Source organism: Giraffa tippelskirchi, chromosome X (genome assembly GCF_054371585.1).
Source record: "Giraffa tippelskirchi isolate mGirTip1 chromosome X, T2T-mGirTip1v1.2.pri, whole genome shotgun sequence".
Taxonomy (NCBI): Eukaryota; Metazoa; Chordata; class Mammalia; order Artiodactyla; family Giraffidae; genus Giraffa; species Giraffa tippelskirchi.
The window spans coordinates 42,106,793-42,127,650 of NC_137289.1; the positions used below are offsets into that span (position 1 = coordinate 42,106,793).

A 20,858-nucleotide genomic window follows, 5' to 3' on the forward strand; every position below is an offset into this window, starting at 1 on the left:
GGTATTAGGAGGTGGGACATTAAGTTATAAAGGTGAAGTCATGAGTGGGGTTAGTGCCCTTATTAAAGAGACTCCAGAGCTCCTTGTCCCTATCACAATGTGAGGTTACAGCTAAAAGACAGCCATCTGTGAACTAGGAGGTGTGCTCTCACCACACAGCAAACCTTCCAGTGCCTTGATCTGGGACTTCCAGACTGCCTAACTGTGAGAAATAAATTTGGTATTTATAAATCACGCAGTCTATGATACTTTGTTACAGCAGCCTGAATGGACTAAGACAATGGGACCAAACATTTTTTCTCAGTCATCTATATTGTGACTTTGCTTACTCATTTATTGCAAAAGTAGAATTGTCACATTTATCTTTCTTTTATAGCTCTGGGGTTTATATCATATTAAGAAAGGTCTTTCTTATTCTTAGGCTGTAAATAAAAACTATTTTATAGTATCACCATGTAGTTCCTTAAAGGATTGCATTTCATATTACTGATTCACACAAAACGTTAAAACGGTACCATAAACAACATTTTGTCAACTAGAGATGATTTTGCCCCCACCTTGGAACATTTGACTGGTTCTGGAGACATATTTGGTCTACACACTGGGGGTATGCTACTGACATCTAGTGGATAGAGGCCAGGGACACAGCTAAATGCTCTGCAATAATGCACAGGACAGCTCCCTCCCACCTCCAACAAAGAATTATCCAGCCCAAAATGTCAATAGTGATGAGGCTAAGAAAACCTGTCATAAGCCACCTCTCCTCCCTGGTTGTTTGGATCCCCATTGTTTTGACCTTCTGTATACCATAGAACAGGCGTCCCTGGTGGCTCAGCAGTAAAGAATCGCCTGCAATGCAGGAGTTGCAGGAGATGCAGGTTCTAGCCCTGTGTTGGAAAGATCCCCTGGAGAAGGGAATGACAACCCACTCCAGTATTCTTGCCTGGAGAATCCCATGGACAGAGGAGCCTGGCGGGATACAGTCCATAGGGTCACAAAGAGTCCAACAAGACTGAAGTGACTTAGCACGCATGCAAACACATATCGTGTCATTACTGAACACTGAAAAGATTGAATGACATGAAAAGAAAGAAAAAGGGAGAAAATGGACTAAGAAATTTTGGTAAGTTGGAGAAAACCATCTTACCTCATTGAGGATTATAACCTTAATCTGTCCATCTGTGTAATTCAGCTCCAAAAGCATAAATTTAACAAACATCATATTATAAAGTACACCAGAAAATGAGTTAGAATATTGGAGAAAAAAAACTGGCAAACATTATAGGCATACTAAGAAGGGACAGAGGCACGAAGAGACTAATTATGTAAATGCCTTTATTTGAACTAATAATCGCTACCAGATTACATTAGAGTTAGAGTAACATTATGATCTTAAAAACTATAGCAAACAGCTTGACAAAGCAAGAGTACATTAGAGTACATTAAGTCCTACATATATGTTTATTTTTTAGTGACCACATCTCCTTATCTTAGGTGTAAAATTAGAAAATTTAATATACACTTAGCATACTTGGCCTACCATATCCTTCCTAAATTCTGAGCCCACTCTCTCCTCAAAAGTGTCATATTCAACAGCATTTTAAATCTAAAGAGAGAGTTTGATGGTACATGTTTTAAAACAAATAAGCATATATTGAACCAATGTTTCAGGACAAAATATGTCAAGTGTTTACAGCTTTAGTGTGGGAGGGAAGATGGAAATTCAAGGTACATTTCCCTCTATGTTTTTTACTTACTTGAAGACCCCTTAAAAAAGTAGCAAAATCAGCAGTCTTATTTAACGTAATCAAAATATTCTTAAATGTACAAAAAAGGATCATGTAGACAGAATACTGTAAAAAGATACTGATTTTAAGAATAAAAGAATATGAAAAGCTTCTATTACATTCTGCACAGCCAGTTACTTCTGTCAATTTTCAGTACTAGAAAGATAAGCAAAGGATACTCATATACAAATACCCTCTGACCACAGTTCTTGAATAAGAACTAGCATACTGGATGGAAAGCAAATTATTGCCTAATATCAATAATATTCATATTCAATCATCTAAGCAAGTCCCACGAGGTGGACATTCTAAGAGGAAAACAGATACATAGAAATACGTACAGCAATGGAAAATGTCAAGGGCAGCGATCTATGAGGAGCGAGTAAATGATTTGACTACGGGCACATTTCAGGTGGGCCTGACAAATCCACCTTGACTATGGGAAAGAGGAGTTGTTGCTACTAAAACTCTTTCACCTGAGGGCTCCCATGATGAGCTTAGTCTTGTGAAAACTAAAAAGTCCTTTCAATAACCAATAGTTTCTTAAGCCATGAGCACTTCGGCCAGAAATTGCTGTACTGCTAATCATGCACCTGGGAGCAAGGTTGTTTTTTATTCAAATTGGTTATTTTACACTCTCTTCATACCCCTGCCCATCAAGCATGCAAACACAGTCATGACCATCTTGGGCTTTACTTCCACAAGGTCTTCTGGGAGAGCGTACACCCTGGTTCCAAGTCTTCTAGCCATCGACACTGCGTACCTATTTTTTGGAGGAAACAAAAATTGAAGTGCAATTCTGGTCAGTCATGGGCACTGACATGAGGCATCTATTTCCTCTTATATACTCAACTGTCTAGGATGCAAAACTTCTACAGTGAGAGTTCAGATCAGAATGACTTTATTTTTCATTGTCTTCTCTTTTATTTTTTGAGGTCACTCATAAGTGATACCAGATTTTTAAGCTCTACTATTTGGGGCTGATGATATTTATTCACTCCTTTTCTACAATGTAAAATGAGAACAATTTAGGAGCACTGATACGAAAAAACACTTTTCTAGAATATGTGTGTGTGTGTGTATATACATATATGTATATATACCCAGATGTTGAAAATATGTATATATAATTACTCAGATATTGATATTCTCATTGAGCATGTAATAAGATAACAGTGGCTATCACGAGATCTTAGAGACACAGAATGGAAAACTGTGCCAGATGCAAAATACAATTTCATAGATGCAGTGAATACTTCGAAATATCCAAGGGAGGAGAGACAGTCTGTATGGTACATGCCAGTGTGGCTGAAGCAAGGAATGAAAAGGGTAGAAAAAGGAAAGGAGTTAAGAACTGACATGTCCAGCCGAGGAAATTTGCAGGAGCACCCCTCAATTAATACACAAGGCATTTCTAGGTGTTCTATAACAGGAATCTTTAAATATGATCAAGTTTCTGGAAAAAGAACTTTGAGGAGTTCTCTATAAATCTTTATCATATTATGCTGCAAATATTTTTTTCAAGGAGGGAAGAAATGATGTGATGCAGTATGTGATGCCAAAATGAAGTTTTACAGTAATGCTTCTTAGCTATCTTGTGAAGCCCTGTTGGGAGCTGATTTTCAGTGTATACTAGGAGAGCTTTCATGGGTTGCCCATGAAACCAGATCACAGTCTAGATCTTTGGAGAAGAAGGGAAGAGGCAGGTGGGAAGGACCTTCTGCATGTTGTCAAAATGCAGGGAACTTTCAAGGCACGGTTTCAGCTGAGGGTTTAGCATCCTGCCCACTTAAGGGACCAAGATAAACTCAGTGTATGTAGTAAGGTGGGCTATGCACAGTAAGTTTTAAAAACGTTTGAAAAGAGTGCAACAAAAGAAAACCCTATCAAAGGCATGGTTATCCTTAGCCCATTTTTCTTCTGTTCTAAGTTTGCAGCTAAGTTGCTTTAACACATACATTATTTCTATAACCTACAAACCAATGGCTGACTGAGCACCTACCTATTAGGTCAGGTGCAGCAATGTTAGGCTCTTAACGTATTTTACTCATTTCAAAATCTCCAAGGTAAGTATTATTGCTCCCATTTTATGGATGAGGAATCTGAGGCTAGAAGATGCTTCCCCCAGCTGACACCATTCTTGAGTGGCAGAACCTGAATGATAATGCAGATCTGCCTGCCTACAATGTCTATGCCCTTATGAGGATATTAGGCAGCATCCCTTACTTGGCATTATTGTGCTTGTCATCTTCTGTCAGAGTGCCACTCTTAACAAGGTCATAGTTTATACAGCCTGGCTGGATGGCGTCAATTAAATCCACAACTGCCAAACTAGAGCTGATCGTCTTATCCTAGAGTAAAAGGACAATACATTTGAGAATTTCCATGTGTACAAATTAATGCATGATCACTTATATAACGCTGTCAAAAACAAAGTCTAGTGAATTAGAAAAGAATCATGTCGTTAGCCCCACAATGATCTCACTCACAAAGAATCCAAAGGCTAGCTTTCCAAACTATAGATACTTTTTATAGCAAACATAACGTTTAATAGTCAAACATGGAATTCTTACCTTAAAACTCTGAATGGAGGTTGATTTTCCAGCTTCATTCAATGTTCTGTTCACCCAGCTTACAATGATGTCGTCATTAGCTTTCTGACCATCACCGAGATCTTCCAGGACATTGAGGGTATATCTAAATGAAGCAGCAGAAGAAATAGGTAACTAATGAGAAGCTACTGCATAGGATAGGGAACTCGACTCAATGCTCTGTGCTGAAAAAGACGGGATATATTTAAACATATAGCTGATTCACTTTGCTGTATAGCAGAAACTAACACAACATTGTAAAGCAACTAAACACCAATAGAAATTAATTTTAAAAAAGCAGCAGAACAGTTTCTGTCCTAGTTTATTAGAAAAAAAATACAATTATTAGAATGCTTTATCTTTCATTTCTTTTCCTTAGGTTTGAGAGATTAAAGGAAAGATTTCACGAGAAGACATTCACACTATATGAAAAAAAAAATTTCAGGCAGTAGTGGCTTGCCATTGAGCTGCCTTTTGCACTGCTGGTGGGAAGATTTTCAGCGCTCTACTGAGTAAGTCCACCAGTCTACTTACTGCAGGCTCACTGTGTACTAGGCCAACCCCTGGTAACGACTTAAAGTAAGCTGTGCTTTGGCTGGTACCCAGTTATAATGAATTGCTTTTTAGCATTACAGTTAAGAGATCTTCTTTCTCAAATGTATACATGTTCATAATTTTTGCTGTTTTTATTCACCAACTCTAAATGAGGCTCAGGTCTGTGTCAGGCAGATTATAAAAAAGGGAAATATTCACAATTCTGTTGCCTCACTATCGAGAAGGCATTTCCCATTGACCATCCAACATATACTCATTACTTAAACTCACTTCGGAGTCTAAACATAAAAATTTCAAAGGTGTAGTCATTGATACGTTTCCTTAGAAATAGTAAAGACTAGATCACAGACCTGTATGATAGTGAACTTGAGCAGTTAAAATTGTATACTATACCTTCTCATCAGCTGCCAGACCAAAGCTAAAGTCAGGGTTTGATTTCCATCATTCAGGTCTTGCCCTCCAATGCCAACCAGGGAGAATTTGGCAGGATGCTTCCCTAATTCAACAGCATAGTTGCAGTTTTCTAGCTGCAAACAAACAAAAGCAAATGATTAAAGATTTTCACTTGTTTAATCTTTATATGCAGGTGCGCACAAAGTAAGACACAGTTTCTGTCCTCAAGAAGCTCAGAGTCAAAGAGTTTCCCAAACAAAAGAAACAAATTGAGAATAAAAACAGTCCGTAACAAATATGTGCAGCAACTTAATTAGCTACCTTTTTCATGTTGGCTCCAAGTTTCGGGTATGGAGGTTTATTCACCTTACTCCAGTCAACAGGAACTTTAATTCGTTCATATAGCTGTAAGATTACCAGGGCATCTTGCAGGTCACTGATGATTTAAAAAGAGTTTGATCAGTGTTTTCAGAGAGCAGAGCCTGTTTCCTTAAAAACAAGGACACTACACTGTCAAAAGACTCATGTATTTTATTAATCTGTGCTAAAAATGGAGCTAACACCATCCAATTCACTTAAAAATAGTTATTGAGAGCTTATTGTTTGCAAAGAACTGTTCTAGAAGCTGGGCTCATAGGAGAAAAATTCCAGGCCTTTAGAGTCAGAGAAAGAAAGAGAATAAACAAGTATATGGATAAATGGGTTAGGGGAATGTATTTAATTGCTATGAAAAACAAAAAGAAAGAGGTTAGGAGTTAGGGAGTGGTAGGTGGTGGTTAGGATCTGAATCAGCGGCTTGAATATAGCAAGGGAATAAAGCATTTGATGTGGAAAAGAACATTCCAGGCTGAGAGAACAGTGAACACAAAGACCTCAAGGCATCATGGATGGTCTACTTAATGTGCTCTCTGGTCTCCGTTTCAAAATATAAAGTCTCTGTTCCCTAGGGTGTTAGAAAGATATTTATACATTTTTTCACTTAATGACCATGTAAAGAAATAATCTGGGCTTTTGTGTATTTGGGAAATGATAACGGAAGTCACCACATTTTCCAATAAAGTAATGGCTACAAACTAACATTTAGAAAAGGTTTAGAGCTATAATTATTTATGCAGCATCCATTCATGATGTTCAAAACTTTACAAGAGCATTGGAAGGCTTACGCATAGAGATGGTTTACATGGGGATTAACACCAAGAGAGTTCATCCAGTTACGAAAGGTTCTTTCTTCGCGAGTTTCTCCTATTAAAAATATTCACAGTGTTTATATAATCATTAAACACCTTGCATATGTGCATATAACATCAACCCACAATTAGATGATTATTTTTTTTTCAGATCTAAAGGTTTTCTCCAATATGAATCTCTAAGCAGTCTCTCTAAATACATACTCTCTTGTTTTTTAAATTGGATGACTTTCTTTTAAAAGTAAAAATATAACCTTATTATAACCAGCTAAGAGGTATATGAACTTTTTATACTCTCTTCCCTATCTCATCCTTCTCCAGTATCTCCCCAAATCCCCATACTTCTAAAGTAACTGATATTATTGGTTTAGTTTTTATTAGAAAAATTTACCATGGTCATACAAACCTCTATACTCACATTAATTTACATCTTCTCTCTACCCATTTAAAAATACTGATACTAAGTTACATATATGTACTTTTTTTTACGTGCCTATATTAGAGCAACAAATTATTTGAAACTTCAAAAGCATAAAATTTAAAGATTTTACAGTAATCCTAGTATATATGCAATGAGCTGCTAATTGAGAGTTTGAAGTATTAGTCGCTAAGTTGTGTCCAGCTCTTTGTGATCCCATGGACTGTAGCCTTCCAGAATCCTCTGTCCACGGATTTCTTAGGCAAGAACACTGGAGTGGGCAGCCATTCCCTTCTCCAGGGGATCTTCCCAACCCAGGGATTGATCCCAGGTCTCCTGCACTGCAGGCAGATTCTTTACCATCTGATTTCATAATAATGCTAGTGGATATGCAATGAGCTACTAATTACATTTGTTAATTTTTAAGTACTATACTTCATGCATATATAATCTGGCAAAGGTATACTCTGCCTTTCCCAAATTAAATGAATATTTACATGCATTATTATTATTTTTTGAGTAGGTTAAAGGTGAAAGGAAATGAGAGCAGTTTCAGTTAGTCTGACTATGCAAGAATGAATCAAATACTGCAGATTTACATAGGTCAAATTTTATGCACACGTGCATTTTTTTGGAGGGAGGTTTAAAAATAAGTGACCTAAATACAAAATATTAAAATAAAACATTGGTTTACTAAGTGGCCTTATACTAAGTGATCCTAGGCTAGCTTACTTTAAAAGTTCCCAGACTTCCTTGGTGGTACAGTGGATAAAAGTCCTCCTGCCAAAGCAGGGGACACAGGTTCGATCCCTGGTTCAGGAAGATCCCCTATGCCATGGGGCAACGAAGCCCAACTACTGAACCTACGCTCCTCAACAAGAGAAGCCACCCCAATGAGAAGTCTGAGCACCAAAACAAAGAGTAGCCCCCGGGTGCAGCAACTAGAGAAAGCCGACACGCAGCAACAAAGACCCAGAGCAGCCAAAAATAAGTAAATTAAAATAAAAGTTCCCTTGTATCATCCCTTTCTATCAGTTGCCACTTTTTACTCAGCCCTTGGGACTACTTATAGTAGACAGTTGCTAAAGGAAAGTAGATAAGGAAACTTATTAAATCAAGATTATGAAATCATCGTGGCCTATGTATTTCTACTGTGTAGCCCCAAATATAATTTAAGAAACCTGTATACTAAACCTGTATACTCTATTACCTTCTAATAGAGTCCAATCAATATCTTGGTTCTCTGGCTTAGTGAGTGCTGGGTATTTATTAAACAGGTTAGCCACAAAGGCTAAGTTCAGTTTGGGGTTCCCACTGACAACATCAGCTGGGGTAACAAACTTTCTGCAACCTAATTTGTCTGCTTGTTGAAGCATACTCTCAGCCCTCTTCAAATCATCTGTTTCCTGTTGAAGTAAAATAAGACTTTTTTTTAAAAAAGGCCATACTAAAAATATAGAAACTTTGCCCTACAATGATAAGCTGGGTATACAATTCTATTTTTTCTTAGCCAACACATGGTACTTATATTACTGTTTTGAATGCAAAAAAAAAAAAAAAAAGTTGCCTGTGCTGGATATGCAGTACCTTGAAAATACCCTAGATGGCACCAGATCACGAATCTAAGGACAGGATACATTTCACTCAACTGAAATTACTTCTCTCATGCCAAAATTCATTAAGAAAAAAAGTGAAACTTGTTCAGATTTTAAATTTAGGCCCTAAAGAGGGTGTAAGGCTGAAAAAGATGAAGGAATTATGAAGAAATTTTTTACAATAATAATCAAGGATACCAGGCTCCAATAATTTTGAGGTTTAAATTACATATTTCAAATTATCATCTTTCTCTTAAACTAGTTTTTGATTTTACTTTTCCATCCAGGAAGCAAAGTTGTCTATTTCTGTGTAAAATACTTACTTTCAGCTAATTCCTAGGACTCCTAACTTCTTCTCTGTTTTGTCCCCCCCACCCCCTCAACCCCAACTTCTTTCCTTTTGGAAAGATGCATGCTGATTTCTTGACTAACATACAGTTTGGTGAGGAGTATAAGTTACAGATCTGATAATTTCATACCAAATTAAAGATAGTTTCCCAAGTGCTCACCATCCCCACCTCCCAACAATAAAAGTAAAAAAAAACTGGAGCTGCAGGAGGAACAATTGCTTTTGGATTATTCGTTTCCAGTGATCTGCCCCCTCTAGACTTCTCTTGGCAGTTACTATAGATGTGGCCACCCCAGTATGCCCCAGGGTAAATGTATGTCTTCTGGAAAAGAGTGTCAGGTAAGAAGGGATTTTTATAATAAGGGGGAAATAAGAGATAAAGGAAATTTGAGGAATGTTACTTACAAACCAACACAGTTCAGATTCTATAATTTGAGTCTTAACTCTGTCTTTAATGGGTGATGCTATCTTTACTTTTTTCATCTCCAGTGAGGGGCCTCGATCATCTAGGTCTCCAGAAGAATGGGTATTTACTGTGTTACCCTTCACTGTTACCATTGCAGAGCAATCAGTAACCACCAGCAGATGAGCAGTTGACTGGGATTCAGCCTTTGGGATTCTCCATGAGCCTAGTGAGTTCATCTCATAGAGCCTATTCTATTTTCTGTTACTTTAATACTTCTGGTTCATGCTATTTACTATCTTTATTTTTAAATCTCATATTTTTTATCATCTCGGCATTCTTAAACAAAAAGCATTGATGATATTGGAGTAGAAGGAAACGTTGAAATAGCAACAATTTTAAAAAATTAAGATACAGAATAATGAAACAAAAGACAATCAAATAAATATATATATATATGCCAAAAAGAACTTCAGCCCATACCTCACATCATATTCAAAATTAACCTTCAATACACACACACATGTAAATGTATAAACCCAAAACTATAAATAAAAAACTAGATATAAAACCCCAACTATAAACCCTCTAAGAGGAGACATAAGAAATGTTTGTGACCTTGTGTTAGGCTAAAATTTCTTAGATACAACATCAAAAGCATGATTTGTCAAAGAAAAAAAATGACTAAATCTGACTTTGTTCAAATTAAACAATGCCTGTTCTTGGAAAACCACTGGGACTAAGTATCTGCAAATCACATATCCAATCAAGGACTTATATCCAAAATATATAAAACACTCAAAACTTGATAAGAAAACAAACAATGCAATTAAAATGGGTAAAGTGTTTAAACAAAGATGTATAGACAGCAAATAACTACATGAAAAGATGTTCAACATCATTAGCCATTAGGGAAATGCAAATTAAAATCACAATGAGACACCTCTACCACTGCCAAAATTCTTAATGTTTAAACTAACCACATTAAAGTGTCAGTGAGCATGTGGATGAACTGGAACTTTCATGTGCTACTGGTAGCAATGTGCAATGGTACAACCATTTTGGAAAACAACTTGGCGGCTGCTTAGAAAAGTTAAACGCACATATACCATTACCCAGCCATTCTACTCCTAGGTATTTACCAAAGATAAATGAATGCATAAACTCACACAAAGACTTGTATATGAATGTTCAGAGCAGCTGTATTTGTAATAGCCTCAAACTTGAAACAATCCAAATGTTCATTGGGGTGAATGGATAACAAATTATAGCATATCCATTCACTGAAATATTATTCAGCAATAAAAAGGAATGAATTTCTGATTTATGTAACAACACAGATGAATCTCAAAATAATAACGCTGAAAGAAGCTTGATTAAAAAAAGGGCACCTATTATATGATTCCATAAAATTCTCAAAAATTCAAACTACATTGAAAGAAAGCAAATCAGTGGTTGCCTGGGATGGTGGAGTATGGAGGCAGAGAGGAATCACAAAGGATCATGAGGAAACTGGATGTTATGATGGAGATACATATCCCTAAAGAAGGTATAAGACTGACAAAGATAAAGGACACTGAAAAACAAAGGAAAAGCATGATGAAAGGCTCAACAGTAAAATGAATGTGTGGACAGAGCAGTAGGAAATTGCCCTGGCTAGAAGAAATGGAGCAAGATGGTGTAGCAGGGCTTCACGTGCACAGCAGAACATTTCAGATTGAACTCTTAAGTCAACGGGGAATCCTTAAAGGATTCTGAGGAGGACAGAGACAGCGAAGGGAGTGCTTTAAGATCAACCAGGGAGAAGTGACTAGAGAAGAGCTGTATCATAATCAGAATCAGTACACTGGTGTTATCTACCCAGGCATAAGATCACCTGGCTAGCCATCCCAGATAGCTTCCTTCATGCACAGGAGGGCCCCTCATTTGTGCCAAGAGGGACCTGAACTGAAGAATTTCAGATTTAAAAACAGACAGAAATGTAAGTACTACAAGTCAGTGACAAATTCAGTTCTGATAAGGGCTGCATAAAATGTTTAGCAAGTGTAATCCACTCAATCCTGAAGTGGATATGAAATATGCTAGAAATGTGCATTTTTTAAAAATCAGTAGAATCCATTCCATATCTAATGAATACAAAGAACAACAGGATCCTAGAAAGTTGAGACTCAATAGTCTAGGCCAACTTGTTACTTCATGTATGAACAAAGGAACTTGTCCAAGGTCATTGAGCAAATAAGTGATGTAACAAGGGAACATGGTCTGTGACAGTAATTCACCAAATTGGATTTGAGAGATCAGGAGTTTGTAAACACATTCACATTACTCTCAACATAAGAATATGTTTTCATTAAATCTATCATTGTGATTATAATCCAAACACTCAGAAAAGGTTAGCCTCTAGTGCTTATTTCCCCACACTTACTCTGAATATTTTATGCCATCCATAAAAACCAACAACACCATAACTACAGAACTCACCAATAAACTATTAATATAAATCAAAGCTGGTCTTTCTGTCTATAAATTACATCTACAGTAATAAAATTTAAGATAATACTTAAAACTGCCAACATCACAACATGCAATTATAAGCATTCTTGTTATCTATAAGAAATTGACAATTTTGTAAGCTTGTAGAATTCACAAGAACATCTATACTTACATTGAAACCCGACATGTTAATATCTATCCGTGGTTCACCTTCCTTTTGTCCTTTTGGTGCGATTTGATTGAGAAGATGAAAATAGGCTTTGGAATCCTAAAAATGAATTGCAAATGTCAGTGAGATCACATTTACAAAGAATGAATGTATCCTATTGTCCCATGTGTGGAAGGATATTTGCATTGGATTTTGTAAGAATGTGACACAAATCTCTATCTTCTTATTTAACAGTTCCTTTTCCCAGAAAAGTCCACCTATCTGGCCTTATGTCTGCCTTGAATATGGATGAACTGGATTTTGTCATGACTTTACAATTTATTGAAATCATCAATATAATAATGCTAGAAAACATATAACTAGTTCTGTACCTTCACTGAGTTACTGAAGTCAATAAGCTTGACAGATAAAACAAGCACGAGAAACAAGTAGGATAGGAGAAATCCAGGAAGCATAGGGAAAGAGAAAATAAACAGGTTATATCATTACAAAGCATAATATGTATATACCATAACCTATGGAGAAGAGATTAGTTGTGTTAACAATGCATTAAATTATAAATTGAAATGACAAAAATTTTTAAATGATTTCTACTTGAGGTGGTGAAATAACAGTAAACCCTTAATCATCTGAATATATTTAACCAAATGAGCTTCTCTTTGTTTTAAGCCCTTGACCTCTTTCAACACTGGAACACTTTTACTTGGAATACCAATACCTAAAACAAAATGGTATTGCTCATATGGGATGTGGGCTGGGTGAATTCAGGCTGTGTGGATGCTACACAGAACAAAACCTGAAAACCACTATATTAGTGTAAACATTTAATGAGGGTCTCCAACACACATGTCAAGTACAATTCTGCCTCTCTGGAATACCAGAGGACAGGAACTGGAGTGAAGTTTCTTTATCATGTTGAGGCAGGACATACATGGGCCCCAGGCTGAAGTTTCTCCCTGTGGACAGAAACTCCATAATAGTAATAGCAGAAACTCCATAAAAGCTGGATGATGGAGCAGGCTGGGCCCTGTCCAGATAAGAGATAGAAGAGGTAGCATCACGGTGATTTTGGGTAGCCTCAGTCCACAGTGCCTTGAAGCAGGGCTTTGGTTCCCAGCCAGAAATTGAGGTGTTGCCCCCTTCCTTTTGACCTCCATTGAGCCTTCCTGTGCCTGTGTAGTCAGAAAGGTATCCTTGACTTCAAGAATGAGGAATATATGGTCTTTTATTTCTTATCTGGGCAAGGCCCAGCCTCCTCCATCATCCAGTTTTTATGGAGTTTCTTCTATTATAGAATTTCTGTCCACAGGGGAGAAACTCTTCAGTCTGGACCCATGTATCTCCTGTCTCAAGCTCATAGTAAGTGATGTCAACCTACCCATAGGCCTCTTCACTAGAATCCATCTTGGCTAAGAGATACACATGCACACATGGGAGGATCCTGAGATAAACCAAACACGGACTCAGAACCAGACAAAGCAAGATGACTGGCAAAGGGAAACCCAGAAGAAATGCTCCATGAAAGTGACTTCAACCACCACGAGGGTGCAACTGTCTCTCTGAGCCCACCCATGTGAGTCTATTCACATATACGTTTTCCTCCTAATAAACACTTGTTTTACTTGTCTCAGTCTCTATGTGGAAATTCATTTCTACACAGCTGATGGGCCAGGGCCTTGGTCCCACTGGTCCCTCGTGGTCTAGTGGCTAAGATTCAGTTCTCTCACGGCTGTAGCCTGACCTCAATCTCTGGCTGGGAACAGAATCCCTGCCTCAAGCTGCTATAGGCCGAGGCCACCTGAGATCAATGTTACATCTGAAGATCACCTTCCCAGCTTTGGTAGTTTTCTATTACTGGGCCTTGACAGTCCAAACAGATTATAAAGGAATGTTTCTCATGGTAACTCCTATGGATTGTGTACACCCTAATCCCCCAGGGAAGTTGCTGAATATGGAGATGGCCAGATGTAAGCTCTGACCTGCTAAGTACAGAGCTCTGGGAGAGGCCTAGAAAGCTGTATCTTCAATGAGCCAACTATGTACGTTTGATACACTTGTCAGAAATTATTCTAAGAATGGGGAGAATCAGGTGAGAGTGAAAGCCACTGCAGAGAAATTCATGGAACGCAAACCCAGATCTTACATTAGTGGCACAGAGGTTATCTCCTAAGGAGTAGGGCATTACAGTTGTGAAAGTGCTTTCACTTACAACTATCTACTAAGGGTGCAGAAATAATTTGTATGTGCCTTCTCCCTATGCACTTGAGAAAGACAGGTGAAGAGTAAACCCCAAAGAGTCTGTAACTTACTACCCCAAAAAGGGGCTTTAGGTGAAAATTTGAATGTGAACATAAATTGGAACTTCCTTTTCACATTACCCAGAAATCCTCTGCTTTTTAAAACTATTAAAAGCAGAATATTTTTTTAAAAAAATATCAAAGGAGAATTTTTTACAATATTCATTTAAAAATAAGATTCCCTTTCCAAAACAGCAGAATACACTTTTTTCTCAAGTGTACACGGAACACTCTCCAGGACAGATCACATCTTCAATCACAATCATCAGGAAATTTAAGAAAACTGAAATTGTATCAAGCATTTTCTCTGAACCACAATGCTATGAGACTAGATATGAATTACAGGAAAAAAAAAAAAAAACACAAACACATGGAAGCTAAACAACCTGCTTCTAAATAACCAACAGGTACTGAAGGCATCAAAAAGGAAATTAAAAATACCTAGAAATAAATGACAATGAAAACATGACAACCCAAAACCTATGGGACGCAGCAAAAGAGGGAAGTTTATAGCAATACGAGCCTACCTCAAGAAATGAGAAAAACATCATAAACAACCAGACTTTATGCCAAAGCAAATAGAAAAAGAAGAACAAAAAAAAAAAAACCCCTGAAGTTAGTAGAAGGACAGAAATCGTAAAGATATAAATGAAAAATACATGAAGGAAACAATAGCAAAGATCAATAAAACTAAAAGCTGGTTCTTTGAGAATATAAAATTGACAACCCACTAGCCAGACTCGTCAAGGAAAAAAGGGAGAAGACTCAAATCAATAAAACTAGAAACAAAAAAGAAGTTACTACAGAACGCAGAAATACAAAGGATCATAAAAGACTACTGTGAGCAACCATATGCCAATAAAATGAACAACCTGGAAATGGATAAGTTCTTAGAAAAGTACAACCTTCCAAAACTGAAACAGGAAGAATTAGAAATCACAAACGGACCAATCACAAGCACCAACATTGAAACTGTGATTTAAAAATCTTTCAGCAAACAAAGGCCCAGGGCCAGATGGCTTCACAGGTGAATTCTACCAAAAGTTTAAAGAAGAGCTAACACCTATCATGCTCAAATTCTTCCAGAAAATTGCAGAGGAAGGAGAACTCCCAAACTCATTCTATGAGGCCACCATCACCTTGAGAGCAAAACCAGACAAAGATACCACCAAAAAAGAAAATTACAGGCTAATATCATTGATGAATATAGATGCAAAAATCCTCAACAAAATTTTAGCAACCAGAATCCAACAGCACATTAATGGATCATACACCATAAGCAAGGGTGATTTATCCCAGGGATGCAAGGATTCTTCAACATATGCAAATCAATCAATGTGATTGACCATATCAATAAACTGAAAGATAAAAGTCATACGATCATATAAATAGATGCAGAGAAAGCTTTTGACAAAATATAATACCCATTCATGATAAAAACACTCCAAAAAGTAGGCACAGAAGGAACCTACCTCAACATAATAAAGGCCATATACGACAAACCCACAGCAAGCATTATTCTCAATAGCGAAAAACTGAAAGCATTTCTTCTAAGATTAGGAACAAGACAATGGTGCCCACTCTTGCCACTATTATTCAATCTAGATTTGGAAGTCCTAGCCATGGCAATCAGAGAAGAAAGAAAAAGAAACAAAAGGAATCCAGATTGGAAAACAAGAAGTAAAACTCTATTTGCAGATGACATGATAACATAGAAAACCATAAAGATTCCACCAGAAAATTACCAGAATTAATCAATGAATATGGTATAGTTGTAGGATATAAAATTAATACAGAGAAATCCCTTGCATTCCTATACACTAACAATGACAAATCAGAAAGGGATGTTAAGGAAACAATTCCATTCACCATTGCAACAAAAAGAATAAAATACCTAGGAATAAACCTACCTAAAGGGACAAAAGACCTGTATGCAGAAAACTGTGAGACACTGATGAAACAAATCAAATATGACACAAACAGATGGAGAAATATACCATGTTCTTGGATTGGGAGAAATATTGTGAAAATGACTATACTACTCAAAGCAATCTACAGATTCAATGTAATCCCTATCAAACTACCAATAATATTTTTCACAGAAATAGAACCAAAATAAGTTGCAACTTTTTTTTTTCAAAATAAGTTACAACTTTAATGGAAACACAAAAGACCCTGAAAAGCCAAAGCAATCTTGACAAAGAAAATCAGAGCTGCAGGAATCAACATTCCTGACTTCAGACTATACTACAGATCTACAGTCATCAAGACAGTATGGTACTGGCACAAAAACAGAAACATAGACCAATGGAACAAGATAGAAAGTCCAGAGATAAGCTTACACACACCTATGGGTACCTTATCTTTGACAAAAGAGGCAACAATATACAACGGAGAAAAGACAGCCTCTTCAATAGGTAGTGCTGGGGAAACAGGACAGCTACAAAAGAATGAAACTAGAACACTTCCTAACACCATACACAAAAATAAACTCAAAATGGATTAAAGACTTAAATATCAGGTCAGAAACTATAAAGCTTAGAAGAAAACATAGGCAGCATGCTCCTTGATATAAATCACAGCAAGATCCTCTGTGACCCACCTCCTAGAGTAATGAAAATAAAAACAAAAAAAAACCTAATAGACCTAATTAAACTTAAAAGCTTTTGCACAGCAAAGGAAACAATAAACACGATTAAAAGATAACCCTCAGAAAGGGAGAAAATAATTGCAAATGAAACAACTGACAAAGGATTAATCTCCAGAATATATAAGTAGCTCATATAGCTCAATATTAGGAAAACAAACAGCGCATTCAAAAAATGGGCAAAAGACCTAAACAGACATTTCTCCAAAGAAGACATACAGATGGCCAAGAAACACATGAAAAGATGCTCAACATCATTAATCCTTAGAGAAATTCAAATCAAAACTACAATGAGCTATCACCTCACACCATTCAGAATAGCCATCATCAAAAATTCTACAAACAATAAATGCTGGAAAGGATGTAAAGAAAAGCAAACCCTCCTATACTGTTGGTGGAATGTAAACTGATACAGCCATTATGGAGAACAGTATGGAGATTCCTTAAAAAACCAGGAATAAATACCATATGACCCAGCAACCTCACTACTGGGCATATACCCTGAAAAGGATCCATGTACCCCAATATTCACGTGTGCTTAGTCACTCAGTTGTGTCTGACTCTTGCGACTGCATAGACGGTATCCTGCCAGGCTCCTCTATCCATGGGATTCTCCAGACAAGAATACTGGAGTGGGTTGCCATTTCCTTCTCCAGGGGATCGTCCCAACCCAGTGACTGAACCTAGGTCTCCTGCATTGCAGTCAGACTCTACCGACTGAGCTACGAGGGAAGCCGAACATTCATAGCAGCAGTATTTACAACAGCCATGACATGGGAGCAACCTACATGTTCATCAACAGATGAATGGATAAAGAAGATGTGGTATATATACACCATGGAATATTACTCAGCCATAAAAAAGAACGAATTTGAGTCAGTTCTAGTGAGATGGATGAACCTAGAGCCTGTTAAAGAGAGTGAAGTCAGTCAGAAAGAGAGAAACAAATATAGTAGATTAATACATATATATGGAATCTAGAAAAATGACACTGATGAACCTATTTACAGGGAAGGAATGGAGACATAGATACAGAGAATGGACTTGTGGACACAGTGGGGGAGGGAAAGAGTGGGACGAATGGAGAGAGTAGCATCTATATATATATATACACACACACACACACACACACACACACACACACACACACACACACACACTATGGAGTGTAAGATGGATAGCTGGTGAGAAGTTGCAGTGTAGCACAGGGAGCCCAGTCTGGTGCTCTGTGATGATCTGGAGGGATGAGATGGGGAGAGGGGTAGGAGGCCAGAGAGGGAGGGGAATGTATGGCTGATTTGCGTTGTGGTATGGCAGAAACAAATATAACATTGTAACATTTTTAAAAATATATTTAAATTTAAAAAATAGGGGCAGGGTTGAGGTAAGAAATACAAACATACATAAGAGTATATAACTACCCCCAAGAACTGAATGCCTGAAGGAGGGAGCACATGACAGAAGAGGAGCCAAATAAGAAAGGGAATGGGGAATCCTGAGGCCCTTTCTCTCTAGGCCTTTACTAACACAGATCCACTGAGGCCTGGGAAAGGCAGTTAGGAACAGAAGTCATGACTGCCGATCTTTTCGTACAGCATGTTGAACAGTAGGCAGAATAGAAAATGTTAGCACTGTAATATTTAAACCCCTTTCCACAAAATGAAAGCTAGACTTAGTGCTGGTGCTCTTACTTGGCTCAGTCTCTCTACTGAAATCTACCATCAGGGCCTAGAGGCAACAAGGTTGGGTGATAAACTCATAGGATTTTCCCTCCTTTAAGCTGACCTGAAGTCTCCATGTTATTATGTCCCTGTCAAGTATTTAACTAAACGGTTAAGGCTGTATATTGTCACCCTGCTTATTTAACTTATATGCAGAGTACATCATGAGAAACGATGGGCTGGAGGAAGCACAAGCTGGAATCAAGATTGCTGGGAGAAATATCAATAACTTCAGATATGCAGATGATACCACCCTTATGGCAGAAAGCGAAAAACTAAAGATCCTCTTGATGAAAGTGAAAGAGGAGAGCGAAAAAGTTGGCTTAAAGCCCAACATTCAGAAAACTAAGATCATGGCATCTGGTTCCATCACTTCATGGGAAATAGATGGGGAAACAGTGGAAACAGTGGCTGACTTTATTTTTCTGGGCTCCAAAATCATGGCAGATGGTGATTGCAGCCATGAAATTAAAAGACGCTTACTCCTTGGAAAGAAAGTTATGACCAACCTAGACAGCATATTATAAAGCAGAGACATCGCTTTGTCAACAAAGGTCCGTCTAGTCAAGGCTATGGTTTTTCCAGTGGTCATGTATGGATGTGAGAGTTGGACTATAAAGAAAGCTGAGTGCAGAAGAATTGATGCTTTTAAACTGTGGTGTTGGAGAAGACTCTTGAGAGTCCCTTGACTGCAAGGAGATCCAACCAGTCCATCCTAAAGGAGATCAGTCCTGGGTGTTCATTGGAAGGACTGATGTTGAAGCTGAAACTCCAATACTTTGGCCACCTGATGCAAGGAGTTAACTCATTGGAAAAGACCCTGATGCTGGGAAAGATTGAGGGCAGGAAGAGAAGGGGACGACAGAGGATGAGATGGTTGGATGGCTTCACCGACTGAATGGACATGGGTTTGGGTGGATTCTGGGAGTTGGTGATGGACAGGGAGGCCTGGCGTGCTGCGGCTCATGGGGTCACAAGGAGTCGGACACAACTGAGCAGCTGAACTGAACTGAAGTATTTAACTAAACAGTTACCTTGATGTCAGCACTAAAATTGTTGATTTTCTGCCAGCCTGAGTTTTCCAAATGAAAATTTGCCCATCTAAGCAGAAGCTCTTCTGGAGATAATTTCATAAGCTCCTCCAAAGTCTCACCATCTCGAAGTAAAGCAGCCAAGGCTACAAAGGAAAAAAAGAAAAACCCAACCGATATATTATATGGTAACAGTCATTACATGTTTATTGAGTCTTTTGACACTCTGTTAAGTAAGTAACAGAGGTACAAAAAGTACTGTGACCTAGTTCCTGGTTTTCAGGTACTCACAGTCTAATAATAAAGATAAATGAAAGTATATAATGAGTTATAAGATGATACAGATAGAAACACTTAATTATAAGAATACACAGCATTACATATTTTAACATCTTGATTATTCATCACATTCCAAATACCAAGTAAGTTCTAGCTTTAAGTTGAACATTGTTACATTATGTCATATATTTACATAAACTATTCTTAAATAATATTAAAATCAGAGGCTTGGGGGAGTATGTTTAAAACTTTGGAGCCTTTTGATTTAAAGAGTATTCAAACCCTATGGTATTTATATTTAAGCATAACTAACTCTTGAAATGTTACACCTGGTTTTTTAAATTAATTTAATTGGAGGCTAATTACTTTACAATATTGTAGTGGCTTTTGCCATACCTGTTTTTAAAGAAAAAGAATTCAACTTTACATTGTCTATAGCACCTAATATGTAAAGGTTCCTCAACACTTTTTTGTTATTGAATTAAATGTGCAGAAGAAGCCAAGGGTTTTTGGTTAAATATCCCCAGAGATAAGAGGTAGAAGCTTGGGCATCTGCACAGAGAATTGTCTAAATTTAGGTACTGTTTTTATGGAGAAGTTGTATAGTCCTTATGCAATAATTCCCTCCCATAGGATAAAAGGAGATTTACACTGAACAAGAAGACTAAAACTGCCTGACTTCCAAAGAGGTCTAAGTAATATCTCTAATGGGCAAACTTCATCTTTCATAGACTCCACTTCACACCATGTCACTCTGGCACTGAGGGATTTAAGTAAAGGCAGAGGCAACATTGTCACTTGTACAGAAACCTCCTCATGCTCTCCATCTCCAAGTCAAAAGGCTGGAAAGGATTAAACAGCCTGACCTCCCTGCACCTGAGACCTTGTCAGAGATAAATCATTTGACTTATTACACGAGCCAATGTAGTTTAATTTTGTTGTC

General features: G+C 37.5%; 1 protein-coding gene across 2 annotated transcripts in view; it reads right to left on the reverse strand.

Annotated features, from left to right (window-relative positions):
• Positions 1-1,318: 1,318 nt before the first annotated feature.
• Positions 1,319-20,858, reverse strand: part of LOC145537101 (plastin-3-like) — a 37,803-nt gene continuing 18,263 nt past the window's right edge. For both annotated transcript variants that reach the window (XM_081567771.1, XM_081567772.1), the window contains 9 exons: positions 19,640-19,782; positions 11,944-12,039; positions 8,142-8,337; positions 6,490-6,568; positions 5,648-5,762; positions 5,327-5,460; positions 4,361-4,484; positions 4,014-4,138; positions 1,319-2,550 (listed from right to left, as the gene is read on the reverse strand). In XM_081567771.1, the coding sequence (XP_081423897.1) occupies positions 2,418-2,550; positions 4,014-4,138; positions 4,361-4,484; positions 5,327-5,460; positions 5,648-5,762; positions 6,490-6,568; positions 8,142-8,337; positions 11,944-12,039; positions 19,640-19,782 (1,145 nt within the window). In that variant the 3' untranslated portion in view covers positions 1,319-2,417. The remainder of the gene's footprint in view (positions 2,551-4,013; positions 4,139-4,360; positions 4,485-5,326; positions 5,461-5,647; positions 5,763-6,489; positions 6,569-8,141; positions 8,338-11,943; positions 12,040-19,639; positions 19,783-20,858) is intronic.